The sequence below is a fragment of the Sparus aurata genome, chromosome 11 (assembly GCF_900880675.1).
Source record: "Sparus aurata chromosome 11, fSpaAur1.1, whole genome shotgun sequence".
NCBI lineage: Eukaryota > Metazoa > Chordata > Actinopteri > Spariformes > Sparidae > Sparus > Sparus aurata.
Window position 1 is genome coordinate 25,105,433 of NC_044197.1, and position 27,597 is coordinate 25,133,029.

Consider the following 27,597-nt stretch of genomic DNA (forward strand, 5'->3'; position numbering starts at 1 on the left):
CATATAATAGGAAAAACAACACATCAAAGTTGAAACACACACAGCACGAGTCTGCCAAACCTTTCCAATGGAGCAGAAAAAACACATTGCGCAACATGCAGTCAGTGCCCACAGCCAACCAACCGGTCTGCTGGGACGGGGACGAAGAGATGTGGGAGAGCTTCGTCTTTCCAGCAGTAAATTCTGTTGCAACACTCCGAGCAGACTTCACCTCTTGCACTCTGACTGTCTGGAAATCTGCGCACAGCCCTGAGTGCTGAAGATGTTCAGGAGCTGAATCACCGAATAATCAAACAGCCGTTATGATAAGGCGACATCATCATGGAAAACGTATTTGCTGACGCAGCCTTTGAGCCAAACGGTTCAGTTACAGGGTCAAAACGTGCTCGTGAAACATCTCCACACAGAACACAGTGAAAGGGGAAAAAGGGCTCAGACGTCCACAACCTTGTTGTTATTACTCTGGCGGCTTTCATCTAAAAACCCATTTACAGGAACTAATCTTCAAAAGACAGAATTCCTCGACCTCAGGCTACAACCGGATTATAGTTACTATGGTTACTGATTGTAATTACAAAGCAATAAAAGACAAAAGAAACAGACACATTTCTGTAAATATGAGCGCAGGCCACAAATCAGCCTTGAAAAAAAGTCAGTGAACACAAATCATTAGATGCCCCGTAAAATCTGATTTCCTGCCGTCTAAACATCTCTGGTTTAATAATTCCGCAAGCAGAGGGAAGTTTGCACTTTCCACATTACACAGTCGTACAAGAGAAATGTGCTATTTGCATCATTCTGTGTGTGTGTGTGCGTGTGTGTGTGTGTGTGTGTGTGTGTGTGTGTGCGCACGCTGGGGGCACGAAAGAACACAGACAACAGCGGGAAAAGAAAGATCTGAACGATCGGGCTGCCAAGAATCATTTGGGAATCGCACAACTGGGGGAAAAAAATGCATGTGATGATGCTCTATTAATAACTGCAGAGTGATACGTTTATACAAAGGTCTCGGTGGAGCTGATGGTCCGATGGCTTCGCAGTCTCACCGCACCATCGCATGGGCGAGAGGCCAGACGCGGAGCCGCACAGACACGATCGAGATTGATACTGAGGAAGCCAGATTTTGACTAAACATCCTCCTCGTAATCATCACCTAACTGCAACGCATGGACCGAAAGGACGGAGCGTTTCTGCACCAGCTGACATCACATGGGATGCCTCATGCTCAAATTGAAGATGTTGAACGCTGACAAACCGTTACCAAGGGCCCGCCGGAGCCATGATGGTTGCGTCTCTACAGAGAGCAGGAGCTGGTGTGGAGCCACCTCGCTCTCAGTTATTGTCGAGTAAACACACACAGCAGAGCCAAGAGCAGCATGTCAGTCAGCCAGGCAAGAAGGGCCAAGTGGAGGAGCCACTCGACGGCCAAAAGGAACTGTAGAGACAGACGGAGAGGGGCTGTGTGTGTGTGTGAGTGTGTGTGTGTGTAAGTCAGAGAGAGCAAGAAAGAAAATAAGGGAGAGAGTGCCAGCATTTGTCTCATGCCAGCCAGATAAGAGGGGTGCCAAGGAGTTTTGATGTCATGCTGGTGGCGGTGGGGTGACGGAGGGGTTAACTACGCTCTGATCCTCTCGCAGGCAGAAAGTAGGTCTGTGTGTGGTGCTGAGACAAGTATACACAACTGTTCAAGAGAACACAGTACTTGATTAGTGTCTCTGGCCTTTCATCGGCATTCAAGTTATTTAGAAAGCGAAAGAAGTGGGCCCTTATCATGTCATCTTTTCATTTACTTCAATTGCAAAGCACAACACTGTAAAAAAAAAAAAAGCTGGAATGCTGTAAAACATAAAACAGACGGGGATCGTTTGCTTTTCCGTTTGGACGGTAGCCTTTTTCTCAGTGGGCGGTTTGGGGTGGGACGAGGGGGGGGGGTCCAGATGCCATTCTGTCAGGTCACAGACCTCTCATTGATAAATTACTGACAATCATTACATTTTGACAGAGCTTTTCAATTCAAACCATTGCAGCTTCTCTAGAATTTACGGGACTGGCAGTCCAGGAAACTAACAGACCAATTACAAGTGCTGCAAATCACTCACGTGACTCCGCTCAGCCAATCAAAACCGTGCACTGTGTTGAGCGCTGTGTATCAGACAGATACACACTCAGATGAGGGACGAGACCAACGACAAGAGAAGACAGCTCTAATCAAGAATATATTTAACCTCAGCATCAGTATGACTCTAAATCCGTAGAAGCTGTGAGGCTCTGAGGCTTTTTTTTTATTATTTGACCTCAACTGGAAACATTACAAAGACAATACATTTAATGTTTACCTCATCAATGTCACTGATTTTTGTAAAGAAATGCTCATTCTGAATGTGATCCCAGTCACAAACCAGTTGTGGAATGCTCCAAAAAACACCTGTGTGGATCATTTCACAGGTTAACTGGTATCAGGTGATGGTGTCATGATTGAGTATGAAGGGGTGGGGATCCTTGACAGGCTCGGCGGTTCACAAGAAAGGACGGGAAGATGTTCAACACTTTGTGAAACACACGGCCGGATATAACTACACGGATTGCATTCTGTTTTCCATCTGCTTCACAGAACACCCCACAGTTTTGTAGAAAAGGCACAGGCCAAAGTTTAGATTGTTACGGTGAGTGACAATTGCACTTTATTTCCCCCCTCTACCCGACCAGGTACTCACTAAGGGAATGTTGTGACAAAGATGACCATGCCGTCCACCAGAGAAAAGTTAAAGGAACATCATGTAGAAATTGCCATTTCGGCGATTCTGTGCACCACCGCTGTCATAAATAACAATCTGAGACCTGTGACATTTTGTCAGACGTAACGCTGACTACATAGAAAACTCACTGCATCCTTACAGTGTAGTGTGTTGACAGCCTGTATGTTGAAGTAAACATGTATGTAACGCTGTGTTCCTGCCCTCTCACTGAAGTTACATAGACCAGACCCATGTGATGGGGGGACGGAGAGGCTGAGACAGAGACAGAGACACCATTCACCCTGTTACAAGACACTGTTCCATCGACGTGATTCTGATTTGGTTAAAAAAAAAGGTTACATAATGTTGATTATATGATAGCTGTTTTTTTGCATTTTAAGCAACAACTTGACAAAAACACATCGCAGGAGGCTAAAAGTAAAGAAGCTACACATAATCTTTTTGTAAAATAAATACTAGTATTTGTGGGTGAGGACCCCATAAAGTTGAAGGTATTTAATACCTTGGAGGGAGCGTGTCGCTGTACAAAGACCCAGTTGTGGGTGGACGGAGATCTGCCCGTCTGCTTGCAGCAGTGGGGGTTTCTGAAGTCCTTAATGCAATGCAAACACGGTTTAAAAAGATTTACTCTGACACATATAGGGGAATTTAAAAGGCCATGTTTCGTCCTGCTCCCTATTAAATGAAATGCAGCGTGGTCTCTATACATTAAGCCGGGGCTAAGCTAGCCGTCGAGGATGCTAGCAGAGCAGTAATTTGATAAAAGTGCAATGAAGACTGGCCCCGGTGAAATTTAGAGCCCTTTAAGCCGGCGCTATTCCCTGCAGTCCTCCACGTTAAACCGTGCCAAGTCCATATGGGAAATTGATATGCAGTACGTGTGGCTTATTCCATTAGACTCATTAAAGTGTCACTTTGTCATCAGCACACTCTCGCACTTACAGCTTGCCTTACAACTGCAGCAAAGGACTCATTGTATCGCGTGTGTGAAGTACAGCAGAGAACATTTTTTACGTGGCAGGAGTAATTTGTCTTCCAGACAGCAGTTGAAAGACATCAACACAGAGCGTATTGAATAGGAGGTACAGAGCGCCGTTTAATTTGCAGTCTGACACACAGAACAGGTCGACTGATGGAGAAGGGGCAAATAGAATTTGAGTCCATTAATGCAACATTTAGTTTGATAAAAAACGGATGCGCCCTTCCTGCAGCTCATTTCCCCACTCAGCCTGGCCTCTGTTAAAATCATTGAAGTGCCACATCTACACGCTGGCTTCTCAGCTGCAGCACTCCACAACTCAAACTGGTGTTTTTTTGTTCCTTTTGTTAATCCAGCACTGAGTTTCCCTGAAGCGAGCGGAGGTTTTTCTCTCTCGAGCCGACTGACCTCCTGTGCAGACACTAAATTGCAGGAAAGGGGTTTTTCACGCTCGGCTACAGTTTGTAGTGGCAGAAACTTTATCAAACGTCTCCGACGAGGATCAGAGCGAGCCGCGTTCAGCCTCTGATTAAACGCCGCCTCTCCGAAAGGGGAATCTGACCGCCGAAAAACAAGCACGCTCCACAGAGTCCGATTTGTGGAAATCAGAGTATTTTTCTGCCAATAGTTCACACTTCTCACCACTCACAGAAAGGCTTTTTTGGCGGGCTTGGCAGAGAGCACATCTACAGAGAAGGCAAACCTAAAATCAGGCTCTCCATCCAAGATTCCTGTGTCAACCAAGCCTTGACGACATATTTTCAGTACATTCCAGCCGGCAGCCCAATGGAAAACAACCATTTACGGCTCACATCACACATCATAAGGAAGCTTAAAATCAATGAAGTAGTCCTGCTCAGGAAACAACAACCACAACACAACTGAGTGATTGGGGGGGGGGGGGGGGGGAGAGTGCTGAATGTTAGTTATTTGATATCCTGATACTTTAAAAAAAAAATCTATCATTTAAAATAAATCGCCCGTTGGCTGTACATCATTTAAACAATTAGCGCACAACATTCTCAGAGCAGTTTGCCCTTTGGCAACGCTGAGGCACACCGAGCCCTGACAAACACATGTGCTTAATAACCAGTGGGAAGTAGGTAATTGCTGGTGCACGACGTAGTTTACACACCGATGTTTTAAATCAGCGACATAAAGCAGAGTCGGCGCGCATGATTTATGGCTACGTGCTGATTAAATTAATGTCCACGGCCTTCTTTCTTCCCCTTTCACACGCTCAAAATGGGAGACCGATACAAAAAAAATAAAATCGCCCCCCCCCCTCCCAGAAAAAAATACCATACATCTGTTTCACACATACAGATCCTGCCACATTCTTCTGAGTCTGCCAAAAGCTTTTAGGGATGCACACCACTTGATGCCTGAGTAGGTGTGGCGCGCACTGCGGAGAGTGGGAGTGGAGGTTTAAACACGGCAGAGTCATCTATCTGAGAGAGATGTACCCTTCAAACCGTGACAGAGCCTAACATTTCCCAGAACATCTGGATAAAACATAGACCGGATAAAAACATTTAAAAAGGGGGGGGGGGGGGGGGTGAGAGAGATGGAGAAATTATAGCAATATCTAAATGATGAAAAGCCTGGAGCGAAAATAAAAATCACTTAAGGGAGAGGCTGTATCGAGCAACTTATGCACGGACGCATAAAGAAAGTGCTCCCATAATCTATGACATCCCTTTCGCCTCCTTGTAAACTGCTCCCTTTATATGAGTGTAAGAAAATGCCAGAAGACATAGAACAGTCCAGACAGACATCTCGGTAGCGGGGAGAGCAGGACAAGCTCCTACACACTCAGCCTGCAGGACGGAGGGATTTTTTTCCGGGGGGGGGGGGGGGGGGATGAAGTGCCTTTAGTGTCAACAGTGTGTCCTGTTGAGAACTGCGCTGAGGCAGTTCCACCCAGCATGATTTATAGCCTTCCTGAGTGTTATTAAAAGGCTAAATGCAACTCTAAACACATTTCACAGAGTCGCTGCCCTGCAGAGGACCCTTTATGTTCGGAGGTGAACGTCCCGCGCTCAGAAACATTTACACAGTTTATATAGCTGGAAAACAATTTATTTTCATCAACGTGTCACAGAGTATTACTGTGGAGCTACGGGGCGGAGGCTGAAAGGTGGAGCGACAGTGATTCTTTTTGAAAAGACGCTGCACCGCTCTCATGTTTAAAGGTCCAGTGCGTAGGGTTTGGGGGAAATTAGGGGGGCAGAAATTGATTTTAATATGCATGATTGGGTTTTCAGTAGTGAATTATCACCTGAAACTAAGAATCATTGTGTTTTTGTTACTTTAGAATGAGCCTCAATACAGATGGGTCCTCTTCCATGCATTAAAAAAAATCTGGATACAGCGACAGAGGCGGAGCACCGCTCGTTCCTATGAAAGCTGCGCAGTGGTGCAGACAGAAAAGCTTGACTTCCCAGGCATAGAATTACCTGGTGTGTGCACTAAGGACTACCACCGACCAAGCCGTTTAACTTCCAGTTAAGCGCCAGGCTAACTTGAATGGGGATAAACTTATTTAACTGTGTGGCTCTTCAAGATTGTCCAAATGTTGTAGGAACGAATGGCTCTAATTATGATCACAAAACGAGCCATTTCAAGGGAGCTTTGCCACTTCAAAGCTCAGTGCTTTTCCTGGTTCCGCAATGTTACTACAGTAGCCCAGAATGGACAAACCAAGCAGTGGCTCTTTCCTGATATGTTTGCACTTTTCGTAGAGTTGAGGTGAACCGAGGGGTGTTCCGTTGGTTGCAATCTGCAACCACACCAGATAAACCCTACACACTGGACCTTTAAAATCAAAGGTGCGTTTACTTGCACTGTGGTGATCAGCTCGTTCCCCACTTTGAGGAGAAATCTGATCTCTGTGCAGCAAAAGCTGGGTTCAATTTCAGGTTAACTGATCATGAATAAACCCAGCTGGCGCAGGTAGATTCCTGCAGATAAAAAACACCAGGCCGTGTCGACCGATCGTGCGCAAATGCATGAAAAGTCCTCCAGAAGAGCACATCAGGCGAAGGCCCTTTAAGAACAGAATCTCGGGATCCGTTCTACATGACTCCATCCTTGTTAAGATTATTACATGGAAGGCTGATCGTGATGCCCGAGCTGTTTTTGGCAAGCGGAGAAAAGAACCTGAGGGCCGAAGAAAAGTGCATGTAAACTCAGAGGAACACAGGAACAATACCATTATCCCCTGCCCTGCCTTGACCTGACATTTATCAGAGCTTGGTGACGGAGTGTTGAACTTTATTAGGTTTTAAAAACTTTGTAAGCCAATTGATCACAGTTTCATGTCAAGCTGCGACAATTAACCAGTTAATGAAGTAATCAAGTGGTTGGACAACCGAAGCAAGCTGATGACGTCACTTTGGGAAATGGTGATGAGCATTATTCACAGTGTTTGGACATTTTATAGACGAATGAAAATAATTGTCCGTTGCAGCCCTAGTTTCAGGAACTTAAAGTAGCCACGAGTACATACACTCCTTTAAATACATCAATCATGTGTGCATTTACGTCTTTATCGTTGGCTTTCTTTTTCCAAGTCTGCCTTGTAAGCACGCTGTGGCCAGGAAGAGCCCTGATTGTTCCTGGAAATGCCTGGCATGTGAACCACAGTGACAGACCACTGACCTCTGACCTCTGGCTGGAAGCCCGCAGACTGACCAGCAAACCAGACAGCGGCAAGCGAAGGCAGACGGCCGGCCACGCCTTTCAGCCTCTTTTTCTTGCACAATGCGGCCATATCATATCCACCGGGCCGCTGATCACAGGGCACCGAGCTCTTCCCTTCACATGTGATTACAGTTCAACCCCGCCGTTGCTCCGTTCTGACAATTCCCATTACAGTGAGCCGCGGTTGAGACAGGACTCCCAGTGATATCATCTATAAACACGTCCTGGAGCCGCTTCATTGGCGGGGGAACGGAGGGTCAAGTTGTTGGATGTAACGGAAGAGGATATTAACGGGCGTCATTTTCTTGTCGATAGAGTGTTGCATCAAAATCGCCATTCACCGCAGCTGCAGATCATTTTCACAGAGACGGCCGGTCCAGCAGAGGGAGGGGAAAGTAAAAAAGTGAGTCAGCTTTGCTTCGTGGAGAACAGTATTAGCACATGAAATCTAATTTTCAGGGTAGATTTTGCTCAGAGGCGCAGGCCCCTTTCCACTTGTCTATTTCCAGATATGAAGTAGCTGCAGAAGCACAGGCCCGGCTCGCCCTTCGCTCCATATTCGATCATGGAACTCCATTTGAAGCAGTTATGGCCAACTCATCCAGTTAAGTAATGTGGATTAACATTCCTCCCTGGCACAGAGCAGGAAAGGAAGATACAGGGGAGACGGGGATGGAAAGAGAGGGACCAGAGGAGGCCGCTTTACGCTCAACTGTACATTACAGCAAAAAAGCATTTAAGGAGGACAGAGGTAATCCAAACAAAGCTCCAAAAACCTTCCGGCGAGGATTCATCACGACCCATGTGGGAAGGAGAGGGGGGGGGGGGGGGGGGGGGGGGCGTTGTTTTATACTTAAAAGTCAGAGATCAGAAAAGAATTCACTCTGCTTTCCACGAGCGGCTTCATAAACAACTCACATTTCATTCAAACTCAATTCAATCACACTTATATTAGTCAACCAAAAACAGCCAGAAACACACACACACAAACACACACACACACACACACCGCGAGTCCATCCTCTCGGCGATGCCACACACTCAGCCGTGTTCGGTGAGAGGCCGGTGGAAATACAGCTCCCAGCAAAAGCACAAACTGAGCCTCTCGACTTTCAACCGCAGACAAATAAACTGATGATTTATTTTAGTGTTTGTTTTGGGGAAGAAAAAAAAAAAAAAAGGGCAGTTAAATCAAGATTAGTAGTATTGTTTTCCTGGAGGCCACAGCCTGGCCTGCTTCTCCACAGTGCTGTCTCCTCTTACAGCCTCCTCTCTGACCATCACACAGACCCAGCACTTTAACAAACTGTTTGAATTGAGACTTTATGCATGTCTTATCTTTCAGCTCACCTCCACTATGGAGGGGGGTTTGGTTGGAGGAGGAGGAGGAGGGGGCACAATAGCTATCCAGCTGACTAGTTAAGAGCCCTCCATTGTCTGCCAGGGGGAGTCAAGTCTTTCCCCGTGCAGAGGCTCCACAGTGACAATGGGACGATAATCTAAACACCAATGATCATTTACATGTGAGGGGAGAGAGGTGGGGGGGCTGAGTGATAGCAGTCTGTGGACATCTATGAGATTAACCCGAGGGACTGAGTGTTCTGGTGCCAGGCATGAAGTCAATGACGGATGGACTCTTTACAGCCGCTGTAAAGCCACTGCCAGATGAGGGCACATGCGTAAAGTCCCAACAAAGAGTTTTCATGACAGATCGGACCCGCAGAGTGAAGCGGGGCCAAGCAGAGGGGAGAGAGAGAAAGGGGAACGATAAGCGGGGGTCGAGACTCACCAGACGCGCTCAGGTCCAGGACGCTTTGGAGCAGCAGGGCGATCCACAGCGCGCAGCCCGGACATCTCCACGGACGCTGACCCGCCGCCGCTGCCCGAGTTGGATACATTCCTCCGGCTCTGTGTTTTTTAGAAAAAAAAAAAAAAAAAAAAAAAAAACCTTCGCCCGCTTTCTCACATCCACTGCACCCAAACACAAAAAATGGAATTTGCGAGCAACTCCCCCCCCACGCAAAAAAAAAAACCAAAACAACAACAAAATGAACAGCAGAGCGTGCGTTCAGAGCGCACCAAAAATACCAGAGAAATAAATAAAGTGAAATTCTGGAAGAGAGTTGTCTCCGGTCGTCCTGCTTTCCGTCTCTTTCCTCGTCGCAGCAGCCCGGCTCACTTTCCCCCCTCACTGACTCTCTCTCTCTATCCGACTGAGCGCAATCCTTCCTACAAACTTCACCGGAGACTTGTGCCCACAGCGGCCACATGGCTCTGATTAGCCACGTGTCGCCACCCCGCGGTCACTGCGGGGACTGTCACAGGGCAGGCGGACGAGTTTGAATTACACAAATGGACTGAGCTGAATTTTAAAGTGCGCATTCTGGAGACAGCGAGGTCCTGAGAAATGTCAAGTAATAATAATAACATCATGGTGAGATTGTTCAGTTTCAGTTATTGTGTGCGAGGCCGAGAATGAACCTGGTGTCTGTCTCTGTGAAAGACGTTTCAGTCATGTGCAAATATTCACAGCCAGAATTAACTACAAATTAAGGCTGCGCCTAATAATTAGATCCATTATCGATTAAACTGCAGACTATTTTCTATCAAGGATGAATGGATTGCTACTTTTGGGCTTAAAATGTCAAAAAATAAGGAATAAAAATTCTAAAATCCGAGGCAACGTCTTCAAATGTCTTGTTTTGTCCGTTCAAAAACCTAAAGATGTTCAGCTCAGTATGAAATAAACCAGACAGAAGCAGAAAACAATCATTTTAGATTTGTTTTAATACTTTGAAAATGCCATAAAAAACATGCCTAAAAGACTGTAATTATGATTAATTGATCACTGAAACAGGTGGCGATTAATTCTCTGTTGATCAGCTGATCTATTTGTCCACTGATCATAGCAGCTGTAACAGAGTTCCACAAATGAATACAAAAAGTCTGAAACCGGATTAAGAAGTTTTTGTAAAACATGGAAACAAAACAGTGTGAAAAAAGTATTAGAAAAATAAGTTTTTGAAAAAAGGAATAAGGCATAAGGAATAGAATAAAAATTAAAACAGTGGATGATAAAAAAACAAAAAACAAAAACAAAGATGAAATGTACGAACAAACAACAAACAAATAAAAGAATAAAAAAAATTGAGACCAGCCAGCTGTAGTTCCTCCTGCTGAGTAGCCCTGGCAGCAAACACTCAGCCATTTTTAGTCTTTTAGGTGTGGACCAGAATATGACAGAAACATTAGATAAAATGTGGTTATACAACCCTGTATGCACATCCAAACTTTAATCATGCCAAAAATACTGAACAAAGTAACCCGAAGAAAGCTCCTGGGTCCCCTGAAGACTGAGGGCCACTGAGCAGCCATTTTGTTTGGAGTGTGTCTGGTGTGTATGATTTACAAGGAGGAAAACATTCTCCTGTGACAACAGTGTACCGATGATAAATTCAGGGAAAGTGAATTAAGCATGACCTTGTACATGCTGCACTAATGATATTTCGGACTTTCCGGTACAGGGTTTTTCTCATTATGTAACACACACTGCGTCATCTACTGTCCTAAAACGGTACTTTTTTTGAAAGGACGGTCAGAAAAAGGATTGTTGTACGCTTTGCCACCAAGTTCAGCGTCTTGCTTGTTGAACAGTGACAGTGTCATGTGATTTTGTTGTAGGCTACTGCTGCCAACTTGACTGAACCAAAAACAGGCCTGCTTTTCAGCTGCACACACTCATTTGACCAACATGTGATCCGAAGAGATAGGAATTAATAAAATAAATTGTGTTTGTATCTGTCCGGATGATCTGATAACGATTCGCCCACAGCTGATTAGATGATCACATGTGGGGGCGACTTCTGCAAATATGATTTTTTTATCATATATTATTTATTTTTTCTACAGGTGACTGTTCCTCCATATTTAAACCATATCCAAAAGTTTAGCTCAAAACAAAAACAGATTATTAAAGGAGAGAGAAGAGAATATGTTGGGTTCCAGCTACACACACACACACACACACACACACTCAATTATTAATTCCAGAGCCCTGCAGAATTATTAACCCGGCTCACCTCTTTCGTCCATACCTCCACACCTTGTTTCATTTTACCCTGCTCCCTTCTGGATTTTGACACATACTCTGTCTCTGCATGTGTGTCTGCACACACGGAGCACTTTGAAAGACTAATACCGTCGTATTTGGGAGCAGGGGGGGGGAGAATGGTAGCAATTTAGCATCTCCGGTTCTCCCATATTGTGACCTACCCCTGCTCATTAGAGGGAAATATCATCCTCTCTGAGGTATGTTTCGGTTTAACTGTTGCAGAGTAAAGGAGGAGCATGTATGAATTGTGCTTTGAGGTGGATTATGTTTTTTAGGATACGAGGGAGGGTGCAGTGAGCTTGGGGGCCTCGCCTCTGATGTCCCTCCTCCTCGTCAGGCTCAGGGGTCCTTACACATGGTGATTGGCTGCCTCTTAAGTACTCCTTCCTTCCCCTCCTCTCGTGTCCAGTCGTCCCTGGAGAGATGCTGCTAATCAGAGCTTCCAGATAACAGTTCACAAGCTTCCCGCATGCCACGAGATAGGACAAGGGTGTGTCCGAGTGTGTGCCGGCGAGTATAAAAGCCCAGAATGTCCAGATTTTGGTCTATGTGCTTCCGTGTTGTTTCAAGAATTCCTGTTACTGTGCACTGTATGTCAACACATCTTTGCAGAGCCCCTGGTCCACCGTTGCTCGAGTGGTTGAGGAAATTAAGAATACGGTGATTGTGAGGGCTGAGGGACGCAAAGCAGCAGGTTGCGATGGCTGCCAAAGCTCTGATCACAACCAGGGCCACAGTCGATTCAGACAATTCAACATGCAAACAGAGACCGCAGTTTATTTGCGAATGGTGATTGAGTGCCCAGCCACGCTTTAGGAAAAAAACTGGGCACGACAGTGATTTTATGGCAGAGGTCGTGCTTTTGAAAAAAGTGTGTAATTCCTCTTGATTCAATTGAACTGCGAGTGAAATACGTGCGCCTGCCGCTGCGACTGAGAGCTCCAGCCTGCAGCTTCAAGGACCTCAAGTGGTTTGAGTGCCTATTTCTGGTGAGTTTCTTTTTGGACTGCAGAAAAAAAAAAAGGAAAGGAAAGGAAAGCTCAAAGTGTGTGAGATTTAATGTGCAGACATGGCGCGTGCATGGTTTCAAACAACAAAGGACATTTGTGCTCCGGGGATATCACAGGGAGAGCAAACACTGACCAAATAACTTTAAATAACTGTTAAACCGAAAGAAATTGGCCATGACTGATTGCAGTTTGGAGGAACGCGCGAGGTGATGTACATCATGTGTCAGCTGCGTTTCTTACCGAGGCGGCCTTTTAAATTTGCTGTTTAAGCAGCCAGATGAATTTAACCTAAGCTCTGCTGAGGTGGTTTTCTCTGTAATAAGGACCGTCAGAGGAGTGGAGGGCCCCACCACTGGGCCGATCAAGTAGCGAGATTACTTCTGACATTTTTCCTCCTTGATGTCTATCGACTTCATTTTGCCTAAAGTAGGATATGATTATTAAAATTGCAACCATGCATGGTGAAAGTCATCTAACTTTCATGGTGGGGTGGATTAGGTTGTTCTGAGGGTCTCTTTGAAGAGCAGATCCCTGAGGCTTTTCTCCGGCGGCCACAGCGCATGGACAGGGAGGCCCTTTGTTACATGGTTGGCAAAGATGTCTGGGTAAATAAATGAGAATGAAAGGACGAGGGTGATGATGCCCTTTCAAGCAACCATCCGCCACATCTTCTCAGTATTTTCCTTGTGCCTTTCGCAACACTCTGTCTGTCTCATTTCCTTCAGATGAATCTAATAAATCTCGCTTTAATCTGATTTTCCCTGCCATCGTCTGAAAATGTGCTAGCATTTTGCACATTCTTCAATCAGTGGATAACTCAAGACAATTTCCGTCCCAGTTCGGACATTAAATGGCTGACAGACAATACTGGCCGCACTGCGTCCTATGCATCCCCGGTCCAGAGTTTACGTCTGTGCGACATATTGCATTTTCATGGGCTCAAATGCCTGCTGCACTGCTACTCCCAAGAGGTGTCTTCTGGAACATATTGGAGTCGTATGGAATTAGTTTTATGTTCTCTCAAATTCCTATTTTTGTTTGACATTTAAGAAGTTTTGTTTGTTACTTTTGGCACAAATCTAATTCCATAAAGTCGGCGCTAACATACAAGAGGTGCAGGACGGAGGGAACTTTTTTTCAGGATAATTCTGCAGCCTCCCTGCATTTAAAGAAAGGAAACTGTCACTATGGGAATGCAACATTCATACACACTGAAAAAACATCCAGAAATCCTGTCACAAAAAAAAAAGTTAAACGTGTACACTGATGCTGAGCATCTTTACATTGTCCTGCTCTTCTCCACAGGGCCTCCATATATGTGAAGTTTCAGGCAGCAGAACAATAACTGCTTGCAGTCGAGCACACGTAAGACACATCCCTGGGTTTGATTGTGGTTTGCATTTTTGTCCTTTTGTTTGTATTTATAGCGCAGTACGTATGGGGGAACGGGGAAGCCCAGGGAAAGCAATGGCAGAACAGTGTTTTTGTATTGTAACGAAATATTCTAATTTAAGACTAGATCAAAAACATTGTTGTCTGCCTGCGCTTTATAACACATTGTAACATGTCGAGTATTTCTGACGCAGTATAAAGCCTCAATATCCAGTTTCTATTTGATCTCAAATCCAAGAGCGGATCCATACAGTGTCTCCGTCGAGCCAAAACGTCAGAGGACACTGAGCCATGGCAGTGCGGTGTTTCCTGGCACATTCGCGCTCTCGTTGACTGCGAGCCAGAAGACGAATGGATGAGAAGGACACGGAGGGGCCTGTTGACACAAGCCAGCCTCGTCTCTCCAGTTTTTTTTTTTTTTTTTTTGGTTGAGCTGTGTGGTCAGAATTGTTCCAGCTCATCTCATCTAATTTCTGAGCAGCTTTTATGGCCTCACACATCATCCTGTACACTTCGGCTCCAGACCCACTGAGAGTGTTAAGATGGCGATGACTCATGTGGAGCCGTAGCATCTATTAATGCCAGGGTTTTTTTTTGTTTTTTTGTTTATTTCTTTGGAGATTTTGTTGATCTCACGCACTGCGTCAAAGCTTGTTAATATCTCAGTCGACAAGCTAGAGGTGATATCTTTTTATGAGACAGAGTAGTTTGAATTCATCATTCTCCAGCTTTGGCTGAACTTTTCACTATAGCACATGGAAAGTCCCCCCAAAAAGCAGATTGTGTTGTATTAAAGCGGGTGACATGGTGAAGATCAATTTCTTGAACACATCCTGGTACGGCACTTCATTCATGTCACAGACCTTTGAATTGGCACTGTGCAAATGCCTACCAGTGTTAGACAGGAGTAGATAGTCTGTTTGTGCAAAGCTTTTATGGGCCTACTAAGTCTTTCATGGAGGAGTGGGCCTAGTCTGCTCATTTCAAAAGCCAGTAAATACACTACTTACAAACAGTGCTCTGGTCAGGGATTTGTTGGCTTGCCGCAATGGCTGGGGCTGGGAGGAAGTTCAGGGCCCGTATGCACCTAACATTAACACTGAGCTTTGGTGATCCAGCCATTGAGATCTGATCGCTAAGACCACATTTGGAGGCCGTCTGAAAACAAGTCCTTGTCCAGCTCATATTCTGGGCTGATTTTAGATTTCATAGATGTAACTTTCATTTATGTAGAAAAGCACAGGTGAATGCAGGATTCAGAAAGATAAATGAACCAATATGTGCGATCAGGACATATTTTTGACTACATGATCATTACGTCAATGTCCTAAGCTAAAACAACAGGGGATTGACTGGTAGCCAAAATCAGTTCAGCAGAGTAATGCACTCGGCCCTTCACACTCAGTAAGGACCCTTCCAATCAAACAGTGATAGTGTTCTCAGCACAGACTATATTTGATTGAGTTTGACAGTATGTACGCCTATTTGACATCCAATAGTCGTTTTTCCACATAAACAAGCAAGTTTCTCCTCAAAAACATTGGCAAACGTCAGATGTCTGATTGTTTCGGGGAAATGCTAGAGTCTAATAAAGCACTGAAAATGTTACTGTCAGATACTCTTGCCCCTGTAGTCAATGTGAAGAAAAGCCCAGACACTGCACATTTTATTCATCACAACAGGTACGTCCTGTGATCGTCAGCCAGCCATGACCAAATGTGTCCACTGTTATGAGGGGGAACAGTATCTGACAGTAATGTTTTCAGCAGTCAGAAAGCAGTATGGTACATAATCCTAAATACATTTGTGTTAAATCAAAAACCACACATCAAACTTGGAATCTATTTCATATTCCAAGAATCCTGTGCTCAGTGCAACGGGTTCCCAGCAGCTCATGTTTGCCCCATTACCGCAACCACCATCATAACTTAGCGGAGAACAATGTCCATTAAAGTTCTCGAGTGCGGATATTAAACGAGAACTGATTCATTGGTTTCGAAAAAGACAAATTGGGCTAATAATAAAAATGCGTGTAGGTGTCAGGTGTTATGGAAGCTTCACCTCTCCCAAGTCTAATACTGCATCACTCGACACAGAAGCCTGTGCATCAGTGACAGAAGAAGACAAACTTAAAGGACCACAAGAACCAGAGGAGCAGAACCTGACTGCAGGGCGCACAGCCTGTGCTTCCCTCCGTCACCATTTCGAGGACTTTGAGAATGATGCCTTTGTCCGCCGTGTTTCCCTCTTCTCGCAGGCTGCTTTAAAAACACAAGGTGCCGTGCCAGTGCCAGAGAAAGCCATTTGGACATCTAATAGCTGCGGACCAGGCCAGCTTAATGCAAGCCTTATTGTGATTACCTGATGTAATGACAGCCAATCCAAATACAGCCTGCAAGCCATTATCAGACGCACAAGAGGAACACATTATGTATTGCACTATGTCAGCCCGACGGAGTCTGAACAATGCAGCATGAAAAAGTTTCCACCCCGTTACTGTGACTCCTTAGGGGACAGAGAGGAACTGTTTAGGGCAGTTATACATCCTAAACGCAACAGCCTGTAGCTTTGATGGCGGGCAATAAGCCCTGAAAGCTCCATCCTCAATCTAAATGTAAACACAGATAAAAGATTTGAGACATTTATCCGGATTTAGCTCCTAATCGTCAAAAATGCCATTCGGAATGTCTCAGAGCTCGTGTCGGAGAAAATTGCAGGAAATGGCAACATAACTTCGTCATACATCAGTCTTGTCAAATACCTGTGAGAAAACACAATCTGAATGGTCAATTAGTTCCAGCTCAGGAAGTTTTACTGTTTATTACCGTGTGTTTTTTGGGGGGCAGAGGTGATTGTGTTGGTCAGAATGAACGACTCTGACAAACACGACAGAAATTAGAGGAGAATGTGCCGCCTGTGAATGAGGCCCATTTTCCCTTTCGTGTTCAGGAAGAAAACACGGAGCGCTCTCCGAGCGGTGCACCTGATTTTGCAGCCTCGCTCCTCGTTACTAAACTGCAACCAATTCACATCCAGATAAGGTAGTTGTGTGAGGAGAGGGCTGACAACCATCCAACACCTGCAGAGTCTCAAACAGTCTGAGCAGCAAACATCCTTCACTTGTTTCTTTTTGTGGAAAACCACATTTCAAGCATTTTTAAAGTAAAATCTGTTCCATCTCTTGTCTGTTTGTCTTTAGATACAGCCCGTGGGACCCCAAGACCTCCTGACACTTCATAACTTAAATCGTTAATCAGGATTACAGCGACTATCTCATTACACACGAAGACTTGCGAGAGAGGGAGGGAATTCATCAGTTTATGCTTCTCTGCTCGCCTCAGGAATGTCTTCGGAGAGGCATCGACTTCTCCGAAGCACTTTATTCTCCTGGAGGCTCGTCAGACAACTTGGCTCGCTGGCCGCGGGACAGGATCTTTGCGTTTATCTCTAGAATAATTTCCCGGCTGAAGAGAAGCTATCATTAATACCGCCCCCCCACACACTCTTGTTTCAGTCTCTCTTGTGAGCGCTCACTTTCCTCGGCCCAGGTCTGCTAAGGTGATTACAGCTGGCGCGAACACTTAGTCGAGCACCGGCTGGTTCCTTGAAAGAACGCTTCAGTATCTGCATATGAATTAAATGCATTAAATGCTGTGAAACCGGAAATTTAAAAAACAGAAAGAAATGATTTAAAACATGACAACAGTACTTCTTTTATGTAAGGTTATTTTATTATGCGGTGGATGTGTTAGTTCTCAAGGTTCAGGTTGAGAGGCTATTGCGGTGGTTTTGGAGAACAGAGGGAGGGGAAGGCACAAGGTCAGTCAGGGAAATGTGGGGTGAGGTAGCCCCAAATCACTGATTCACGGTCAGTTTGGCAGTTTATCCATCTAATGTTGCGGTTCGGAAGCAGATCTGGACAGAAATTACATGAGGCACACTCCATTTAAGTTCTTCAGTCGACACTTGAATCTTAAAATTTTGTTACGACATCATCACTGCTATCTACGAAAGGTCTGTTTCAACCTTTTTAACAAATCTGTATGAACCTGACAATGTTTTTGAAATGTTAAGACAATTTATCTAATCTCTGCTTTTGCAGTAGTCAAGCACTTCACATTGACTTTTGCTTTAAATCGAGAGCTCCTCGTGTATTTTCTTGCAGTCAGCCTGCACGTCGGGTTTCAGTTTTTTTTTTTCTTCATCCAGCTCTGTTTCTAGGGGTAGGAACTGAAGCCAGTGCAGTATTCAAGGGCAGCTTCACCCCCGAGAGAGCGGAGGTATCCTGTTGCTGAGGGTGAGTGGAGGCAGTGTGGCAGAGGAATCATGTGATCACAGTGGGGCCAGTGCGTCCGGTCTTCTCCTGGAGCTGAGAGACCTTCAGGGCGATGTCTACCAGGGGGGCCAGCATCACCTGCAACAAAGAGCCACACAAACACAACGAACGTATGACTTCCTGTATGGATCATCCAGCTCTCCTCACATCTTCCAATGCCTTTTCATAGCCTCTTATTGACTGCAAGTGTTAAAATGTTCAAGTAACTACACTAGCACATTTAAAGGAATTGTCTTTTTATTTATGAAATATACTGATTCACTTTCTTGTTGAGATTTAGAGAGGGTCAATGCAACTCAGCCTGTACAGTAGCCAAACGCTGTTTAGTTTAACTTCACACAGAACCTGGAAGCTGGAGGAAAATGCTATACTGGCTCTTTCAGAAGATGAGAAAATTCACCTATCAACGCATCTTAACTGACTAATAAACACAAGCTTTTTGTTTCATCCAGGTGTTAAACTATTTCTTGGCTGGGTACAGTAATTATAATTCTAGAGGGCTTGTTTGTATATCTTTAAACCAATCACATCAAGTTTGTACAGTGTTACACAAATGGTCAAAAACATGTTAATGAGAGAGCTTCGGACGTGATGGTAGGTGCATTTTGTTACCTTTAGATAGAGCCAGGCTAGCTATTTACCCATTTCCTGTCTTTATAATAGGCTAAGCTAAGCTAAAGGGCAGCTGGCTGTTGCTTCATACAGTATCTACCACACAGACATGATAGTGGTATCAATCTTCCTGTGTAACTCTGTAACTGTGAAAGCAAGTGACAAATAATTTTGTACAACAGATTTCAAATAGAAGCTTCAGTAAGATGTTGCAATTTCGTGGAAGAACTGGTCTACACTGAGTATCAAATATCCATGTTTATCCCAGCCAAACATGAGATCTTCCAAAATAAAATTATTTTTTGACAGCTACACAACTTCAACTTTCAAGGTTTACACTACCGGACCTTTCATAAAGAAAAACCGGGAAGACCGGATATTGTCGATACATGAAACAACCTCAGTTGGCAGAAAAGTGAAATATTTGTTGCAGAGGGCTTCTTCTTTTCTTCAAAACCTGCTTATATCTGAAGTTCTCACTCTTGGTGTGTAAATCAAACCTACAAAACATCAGCCAACTGAACCATTAACCCACGGGCCATTTATCTGTCAAGTTATGATTCTGAAGCAATATGTTTCTGCTTATCTGTTCGTTCAGGCTGTGTAAGCTCTGAAGAAGATAAAGAGCTTAGGGAGAACTTTTATCCACTTTTTTTTGCTCTTGTCTCACTTTCTTGTTCTACATCACCTCCCTGTCCTCACCAGTCAAAACGGCTTTATGAAGTGTCGAGCTGGACCTCGCTTTCTTTATTTTTCCCCTGTGCTACGTTCCCCTCTCCTCATACTGGCTCTGATAAGCTGCCATAACTCAAGACTTGGCCAAACATCTCCATCATTTCCCATGTTGGATACAAGTTCTGGAACTCGTTCTTGGAGAGCTCCACCCGATGTTAGCTGGCTGTCCTGCAGGATACAGATCATTCTGGCCAGTCTGAATTGTTTTCAGGCCCAAGTGAGCTCACCTTTGACATGGTGGGGTGACAGACTATATTGATTTCATTCTTTCTTCTTATTTTTCATATCATAAATGTTCAAGAGAAACTGGTGCCGGTTCCATGAAAGTTTATTTTCCTTTGTGATGACTTCACTGCCCAGTATTTCTCTATCTGGATCTAACTGGCTGGAATTACTCATTGTTGTCCTGACCTGTGGATCCTGGTAAATCTTCTTGGGGTCCTTTTCATAGCTGTCTATGTAGAGCCTGATGGTTGCCCCCGCGCTGCCTGTACCGCTGAGACGGAAAATAATCCTGGAACCGTCAGAGAAGATGATCCTGAGGCCCTGTGAGAGACAGAGAGGAACATGAAATATAAATTATGATAAATTCAATCATACAGTTACCGGAAAACATGTGGGGGTAGAATTAATGAGGTACAATAAAACTGTATGCTGATAGTTATTCATTTACAACAGTCTCTTCTGTACGACTTTAATTAAAAATTAATTTCAGTTGATGGAATTAATGTAATGTTAAAGATGGCAGCATTGCATCAAAATATCAAGGATTAATAGACACTATATATTGATTGGAATGCATGAAGGGCTGCTTGAATATTGCAAAAATCCCCGTCATGTTTTTGGTTGATATTAATTTATTGAAGTGAACTGAAGAAAAAAAAAAACCTCTCGTCTTTTCAATGGAGAATTTCATTGAACTTTTAAAAAAACTAAAAAAAACTAAAAACAATCAGTCAGGCTGCCCTGCAGTCAGGTTCTGCTGCTCTGGTTCTTGTGCTCCTTTAAGTTTGTCTTTTTCTTTCACTGATCCACAAGCTTCTGTGTCAAGTGATGCTGTGAGAAGCGAAGTTTCCATAACACCTGACTGGTACACTTATTTTATTATTAGCCCAGATTTTCATTTTGAACAGATTTTCATTTTAGTAATGATGCATGATGGATGCTTTGCAGCCTCTCACCTGGTTTTTGGACACACTTCCGTCCACAGGGTCTGTGTAGGCAAAGTTGTCAGAGATAGCAACCTCATAAGTCTTATCTCCTGAGGAGAACTTCTTTCCTTTGAAGGACGGGTCGAACATTACTGTCTCCAGATCCTTGATCATCTTGTTGGCAGCATCTGAGTCGACCTCCTCGTAGTCGTACCTAGATGTGAAGTTAGACTAGATTAACGCAAACATTTTATGATGATTTTTGATCATAAGATAATTGTTTTGACATAAGGAATAGGAATTATGACTTGCATACTATTCACTAGGATGTTTCCTTTTTTGCAAAATTTTGAAAAATGTTGATTTGGTCACAACAATCACAGATAAACCTGAAACTTTAGATAAAAGTCTTAGGAAAGTTGCTGTGTATGATTATCCTGGGCTGTGGATGCTGCATTTCTCTTAATTACCACTAGAAGGTGCCAGAGTAGCATTCGAGCAACATACATCCCTGTATTATCCCAGCAGGATAAAAAAACATTCTTACTATTGGCAACTAGCAGTACTCCTCTTTTGGGACTAAAGCTCACATTTCATGAACCATTCTACAGGGATCATTCCTGACCTGGTGAAGAAGTTCCTGCCAAACTTCTGCCAGTGATCTTTCATGATGTCTTCCACGCTCTGTTTCCTGGTGGCTAAGATTGACAACCATGCAAGCACCGCCCACAAGCCGTCCTTCTCACGGATATGATCTGAGCCTGGTTGGTAATCAGAGGAAGAAAATAGGGAATGGAGCGAATGAGAAGTACTGATTTGATTCATTGGAGTTGCGGCAATATAAACATGATGACATTCACTCACCTGTGCCGAAGCTCTCCTCCCCGCACAGTGAAAGTTTGCCAGCGTCCATCAGATTCCCAAAGAACTTCCAGCCAGTTGGAGTCTCGTACAGCTGCATCTGCATAGCTTTCGCCACACTAGAAGAAATTGGCACACACAATAAACCACATGAGAAAACGATCTGTAACTGAAGCCAGTTCAGCACTTTTTCAATTTACCCAAGAGGGAAAACATTAGATTAGCTGTTATATTGTGTGGTCTTTACTTGTCCAGGGCTCCACTTGTGGGCATGCTGCGGGCCAGTCCTTTGACACCAGTCTTCTGGAAGTAAGGGATGCTGGTGATGTTGGCAGCGATGACAGCCACCGAGTCTGAGGGGTTCACGAAAAAGCCATGTTTTCCCAGCACCATGTTACGGTCCTGAGGACAGGGACACAAGTGCCAGCAGGAGTCAGTCACAAAAAACCGACAGGATATGTGACTTTAAGAATATGTTTCCTGAGCTGTAGTAAATTATTGTTAATCGGCAACTGTAAACTATATTTACAGTGCCTCTAAGGGTTTCTTGTGGAAGATACTGAATCCTTACACCTGACTATGTACAGCCAAATGTGACATCTACAAAAGAGTATCCCAAAGCCTAAATCAAAATCATGTTTGTACAAAAAAAAGTCTAATACATTTTGAAGGTAGCCAAAGAATGACACATTGACAAAGTATGGCTTAATGTTTTCAGCAGATTTACTTACCATACTATCAGTCCTGTTATATATTAAAATCCAGTGTGTTCACTTTTCACATAAGAAAAGTGTCAGGGGAAAAGCTAGAGAGAAACAGCTAACTGAAAACATTCACTGTCCTCATTAAATACTGTGTGCCAGAGTCAAAATGAGTTCAAATCAATCCCACCCTAGGACCATTATTTTGGTGACTTTCTCTGCTCCATTAAACAAAAAACAAAAGAAAAAATCTGGACCAGAGTTTATTAAATTCATTTTATGAGCTGACGTCATAGAATCAAATCCCGTTCAACAACTTCACACCTCTGCTCTCACCTCTCCTCAATATACTGTCTGATTGAACAGCTGCAGAATCATCTTTAAGTTGACTTACACCATCGCCATCAAAGGCGGCTCCAAAGCCATACTCTCCTCCTTTCATGGCGTTGACCAGGTCAGCAGCGTAGGTCAAGTTGGGGTCAGGGTGGTGGCCCCCGAAGTCCTCCTTGGGGACACAGTTGACGGCGGAGTTGGCGGGAGAACCCAGCTCTTCACAGACGATCTTCTTAACGTAAGGACCAACCACTGGGAGGAAAGATAGAGTCTTTAAAAAAGGGACCTATAGACTTTACTCAAGACTAGAGGGAAAGCAAACTCCTCTACAGTATTGCTTATTATCAAAGAAAAGGCTTGATACTCTAAAATGTAATAAAAGAGATTCAACTTGGATAATGGAGAATTTTTTAAATATATACTATTTGACATTTAGGGAAACCAGGTCCAAAAGCAGTTTTTGCAATCCAATTTTCTGTCACAAAGGGCTGAAGCTGCGCTGGCCCGTTTCCTACCTCCGTGCATAGCATCCAAGCGGACGTTAATGTGATTGGCTCCAGACAGAAGCTCCTTCAGTGCAGCAAAGTCAAAGATGCCCCTTAGCATCTCGGCATAGGCCTCCACAGAGTCCACAATCTCCACTGAGACAAAGAAAAAGGAAAAAAAAGAAAACAATTAAGATAGCAGTCGATGTCAAGATAGAGACATTGGTGCGGCTAACAACATGATTGGATAGATTAAATGTGTCGGATGGATTTCACAAGTGGCCGACTCCATTCAGTCATTGTTTCAGATGACGAGATAATGTTTAAGAGCAGCTAAAAAGTTGTCTGATAACAAGACAAACCAGTATTTGCAACACGTTGCAGGTTCCTGGTATTTATTTCCAACACTGACAGCACGGAAATAAATGACCCGTCACAAACTGTTTCTCTTTCAGGTGAACTCAGGACTCTGCTCTCCATGCTACTTCACCTGTTAGGGGCTTGAAGGTTTCCACTTCAAAGGTCTGTTTGCCAATTTTGGACAGATCCACTTTCAGCTCGGGGCAGATGTGGTACTCCTGCAGGCTTTTGCTGATCTCAAATATTTTGTTTGTGATGCCCTCTGGAGCAGGTCCTGGAAACAAAGTAGAAGCCTGGTGAGAAATGATGTATTGAGAGATCGACTGTGGCAAGCACAGATGATAATGCGGACAAATAAATAGCAGGCAGAAATCCCTTTAGTCTGTGAGAACTGGAGCTTACTGGACCGCACACAATCCAGGATCTATTCACCTCCACTGGAGATATTGTACTTGATGCCAAAGTCTCCATTGGGGCCTCCTGGGTTGTGGCTGGCTGTGAGGATAATGCCACCCACTGCCTTTATCTTGCGGATCACACAGGAGACTGCAGGGGTGGACATGATGCCATTCTGACCAATCACCAGATGGCCAATCTGCAGCAGGGAACATAAATACACACAGATTAATGCACACAGGCATGTATATATAGGGAAAAGGCCAGTCCTTGATTTGAGTGTAGCTGCTAATTCAGCGCCCCATCCCTCTGTGATTGTTTATAGCTTTTGTTATTGCATGCTGGCGGCACAAATCACATCATATCATTGAGTGACATTAAAAATCAGAGTGCAAGCTATGATTGGGATACTAACACGATGTGATGTTTACTTTCAGAATAAACGTCATTGCGACGACTATCAACAGTTTGAAGCCCATTGTAATGATGCCATTGCTTCATATCCTCATCTATATATTGACATTCTGAGTTTCAATTTCTTCTCCATAACTACACAGTGCACCTTTAAGGCTAAAATGTTAAATAGTAAGATGACCCAGGTTACATAATAGCACAATACATCTATCATGTATGTAGATGACTTTTTTTAGAACTGTGTCGAAGAACTCCTATTTAAACATGCTACAGTTTGCTTTGTGTAAACACGTGAACAGAAGGGCCCCTGTCAGTGCACATTTGGCAATGCCAGTTTCTCCACTGCTTCTTTTCCTCACAGCAACCACTTGTGGAGAAACTGCAAAAAAAAAAAAAAACAAAAAAAAAAACCCACCAGACATCTTTACGCAACTTCAACCTACTGGCATCGCTGACAAAACCCTGCAGCATTGCTCCTGCATTTACCGGTCACCGCTTTGCATCAGCTGCAGAAGAGACCTCTCCTGGCAGAGAAGGTCACAGACCACAGCAAACATCTGTGTCCTGTTCCATTATAACGAGGCTCCCTAATGCTTGCATTAGCGTCTACTAAAGTTGGGATAAGGGCATAGGATGATAAAGTCTTTGAGCGACAAATGAAACGGAAAAGTACTACGTGTACCATTCATTCATCTTCCTGCAGCTCCCATCTCTGCTCCAGACATATGCAGGGCAACGTGACTGGCTGCACGTTGCCTGTCACGCCCCCCTCCAGCATGTTTCAGTAACAGCACATAAGTGAATGGAGCCAGTGGCATCTCCTCACAGCTCACAACGATGGGCTGAAATGGCTCTTTTCACAGGACTCCACTCTGATTTTGCTCGTTTGTGCAGACTAAAGTTAAGTCACTGTTTAAAGTCCTCAATGACAGCTTTAATATCGTCTGCTAAAGAAGAGAAGCTGCCGTTCGGTGTCTGCTAGCTGCGTTAAATGTCAAAGGTAATCGCCCTCGCGTCCAAGTGGCCTCCTTCACGCACTTCATCCAAAATATCACCGCGGTCAAAGCCGGCATCGGAGACCATGCAGGAAAATCCAGCTGGCCGCTGAGGACACCTGTCTTTTTCTTTTAACATTACGTGAAGGGTGCACTTACATAAGGAGAATCATCGAGCTGTTAGCAAGTTTTAATAAGGACAGTCTTCCTCATAGCATAGCGAGTAGAGGCATGAACACCACCCATTGCTCAATGTTCCCTGGCTTGCAGAATGAATGGGGGGGAAGCTTGCAAGAGCATGTAGTGAACTGTTTTATAACACTGCATCACTTCCATCGTTTACTGAACGCGTTTAAACCTAACACCTTAATGCTGCTGCTAACAAACCTTTGACCGCGCAATTAGCTAACTACAGTATCTGCTGCTAACAATGCCTGTCACGTCATCGATTATTACTTTGTTTACGTTAGTTGAGATAATTAATTGCTGCTGTTAGCAGTGACTCACTCGACCTCTGCTGGTAGTTTTCAGTCTGTTGAGTTGCCACACTAGTCTAGAAATATCACAGTGTACAACAATGTCGATAAAAAAAAACTATATTGAAGACTAAAGTTGGCAAAACAGCTAAAGTTGACAGCTAGCTTACGTTGCTAGCCGAGATGCTAATCATCAGGGGTCTGTTGATGGTTTCTTTGCTAACTCAGCTAGCCGACTGGGCAGTTTGCAGTAATGGTGGACAGTTATTTGCTTTAGCTACTGACCCCGTTGGCGGCAGCAATCTGAACGATCAACTGAATCGCATCTTTCATGAAGAACCTGCCGTCCCCTCCCACCACCAGGGAGGCAGCCTGGCGCTCGGCAGGCTCGATGACAGAGATAATGCTCTGGATGAAGTTTTCCGCATAGTGCTGGTTCTGCTGGAACACCGTCACCCTCTTTCTCAGACCGCTCGTCCCGGGCTTCTGGTCCGTGTACGGCTTGGTCTTCACTGTCGTTATCTTCACCATGTTTGACCCCCAGCGAGCACCTCTAGTCGCCCCGTGTGATCCGCAGTGTGGTCCGACGTGGAGGCGACTGCAGTGGCGGAGCAGCCACACGTACACACTGGACAACTCCCCCCGCATGGACCCGCCCCCTCGGTTTAAAGGGCAAGTGGTGACCACGGAGGGCTGCTCCTCAATCACCATCAGGAATGTTTCACAGATAATGGCACTTTATCTATATTTGGGTATTGTAAATAGATAGATAAACAAATAAATTAGTTGCGATTTTGCACTATGGTAACCTGATGGTGCACAGGGCCGTAGCCAGGATTTTAGAAGTACTAAGGTGGTGTCCCCCTTGCAAGCCCCACCACCCCCAGAAAATGTATTTAAAGTATTTTTAAAAAACAAACAAACAAGGACAATAGTCTTAATTCCAACACTCCCTGGACCAGCTTGAAAAAATACATAAATAAAGTCATGAGACATAGTAGTGAAGTGACAGGAAGCAAGTCACTTTTTTGTTATTTTCAGAATAATCAGCATTTACACAATAATTGCACTTGTATGTTGCCTACTAGCGGCATAGAACAGCACACAAACATCATCAACAACCGAAAAAGGAAATCCAGCGAAACAAATATCCCCACGTGGAAACAACAAACAAACAAACAAATGCACAGAACAGAAAAATAAAAATAAAACAAGCAGAAATGTCATCCCCTTTGTCAAACAGCCATCCTCCAGTAGGAAAGACGACACAGGCACAGAGGGATCATTCAGTAGAGTTAGCACACAACCCTCACAGTGGGCAATCCCCCCTGTTAAAAACTGACAAATCACTGACGACTGGTGAGCCTTCAAACGCATGGATCTCTTACTGTTCTGTTATTTGGATTCCCAAGAGGGAGGTTGAAATGTTGATTAAAATTGTTTGCACACTGCCAGCAACAATATTTTGGGGAGAAATACTGAAACTGTTTGCTTGTTTCTAATTTTGGACTAAAAGTGGTAAAATTCAAAACATGTCAAGTCTACATACTGGTTTCTGTGTTTAATGCCCACAACGGGTATGTTTTGAACAGTAGAATGTAAAGTCCTATAACAGGAAGATAAAATACAGAAGAGAGCACAATGTCCTCAGTGGTAGTTCTGGTCCAGAAGATGCAAAATAACATTCACAGATATACAATCCAACTTCAAGCTCTGTTTCAGCAAACATCCACCCTTGAGCATGGTACTGAGGCCCTAAAATCTATGGTATTTCACACTGCAGTCGTCA

The 27,597-nt window shown here is 44.2% G+C and overlaps 2 protein-coding genes across 3 annotated transcripts in view; both read right to left on the reverse strand.

The window, feature by feature from the left end:
- ror1 (receptor tyrosine kinase-like orphan receptor 1) overlaps positions 1-9,659 on the reverse strand; it is a 138,841-nt gene extending 129,182 nt beyond the window's left edge. Inside the window, exon 1 of one of the 2 annotated variants that reach the window (XM_030432171.1) lies at positions 9,230-9,659. In XM_030432171.1, the coding sequence (XP_030288031.1) occupies positions 9,230-9,338 (109 nt within the window). In that variant the 5' untranslated portion in view covers positions 9,339-9,659. The remainder of the gene's footprint in view (positions 1-9,229) is intronic. The other variant, XM_030432170.1, reaches the window with a different exon arrangement.
- An 8,003-nt stretch (positions 9,660-17,662) lies between these two features.
- Positions 17,663-26,471, reverse strand: pgm1 (phosphoglucomutase 1). The gene is made up of 11 exons (XM_030433495.1): positions 26,094-26,471; positions 23,960-24,122; positions 23,658-23,801; positions 23,198-23,323; positions 22,744-22,934; positions 21,896-22,050; positions 21,652-21,767; positions 21,413-21,548; positions 20,818-21,001; positions 20,048-20,182; positions 17,663-18,367 (listed from the first exon to the last, which is right to left on the reverse strand). The coding sequence occupies exons 1-11, from the start codon at positions 26,454-26,456 to the stop codon at positions 18,278-18,280; spliced, it is 1,803 nt and encodes a 600-aa protein (XP_030289355.1). The 5' UTR covers positions 26,457-26,471; the 3' UTR covers positions 17,663-18,277.
- Between the last annotated feature and the right edge of the window lie 1,126 nt (positions 26,472-27,597).

Bases quoted from the DNA above. Each gene is read 5' to 3' on its own strand.
- pgm1 (XM_030433495.1), bottom strand. From the start codon at position 26,456: ATGCGGGGGGAGTTGTCCAGTGTGTACGTGTGGCTGCTCCGCCACTGC. The intron at 22,935-23,197 runs GTAGGAAACGGG...CTTTCCTCCCAG, and splicing joins CTTGGATGCTATGCACGGAG to TGGTTGGTCCTTACGTTAAG. The intron at 18,368-20,047 runs GTCAGGACAACA...TCTTTGTTGCAG, and splicing joins AGATTTACCAGGATCCACAG to GTGATGCTGGCCCCCCTGGT.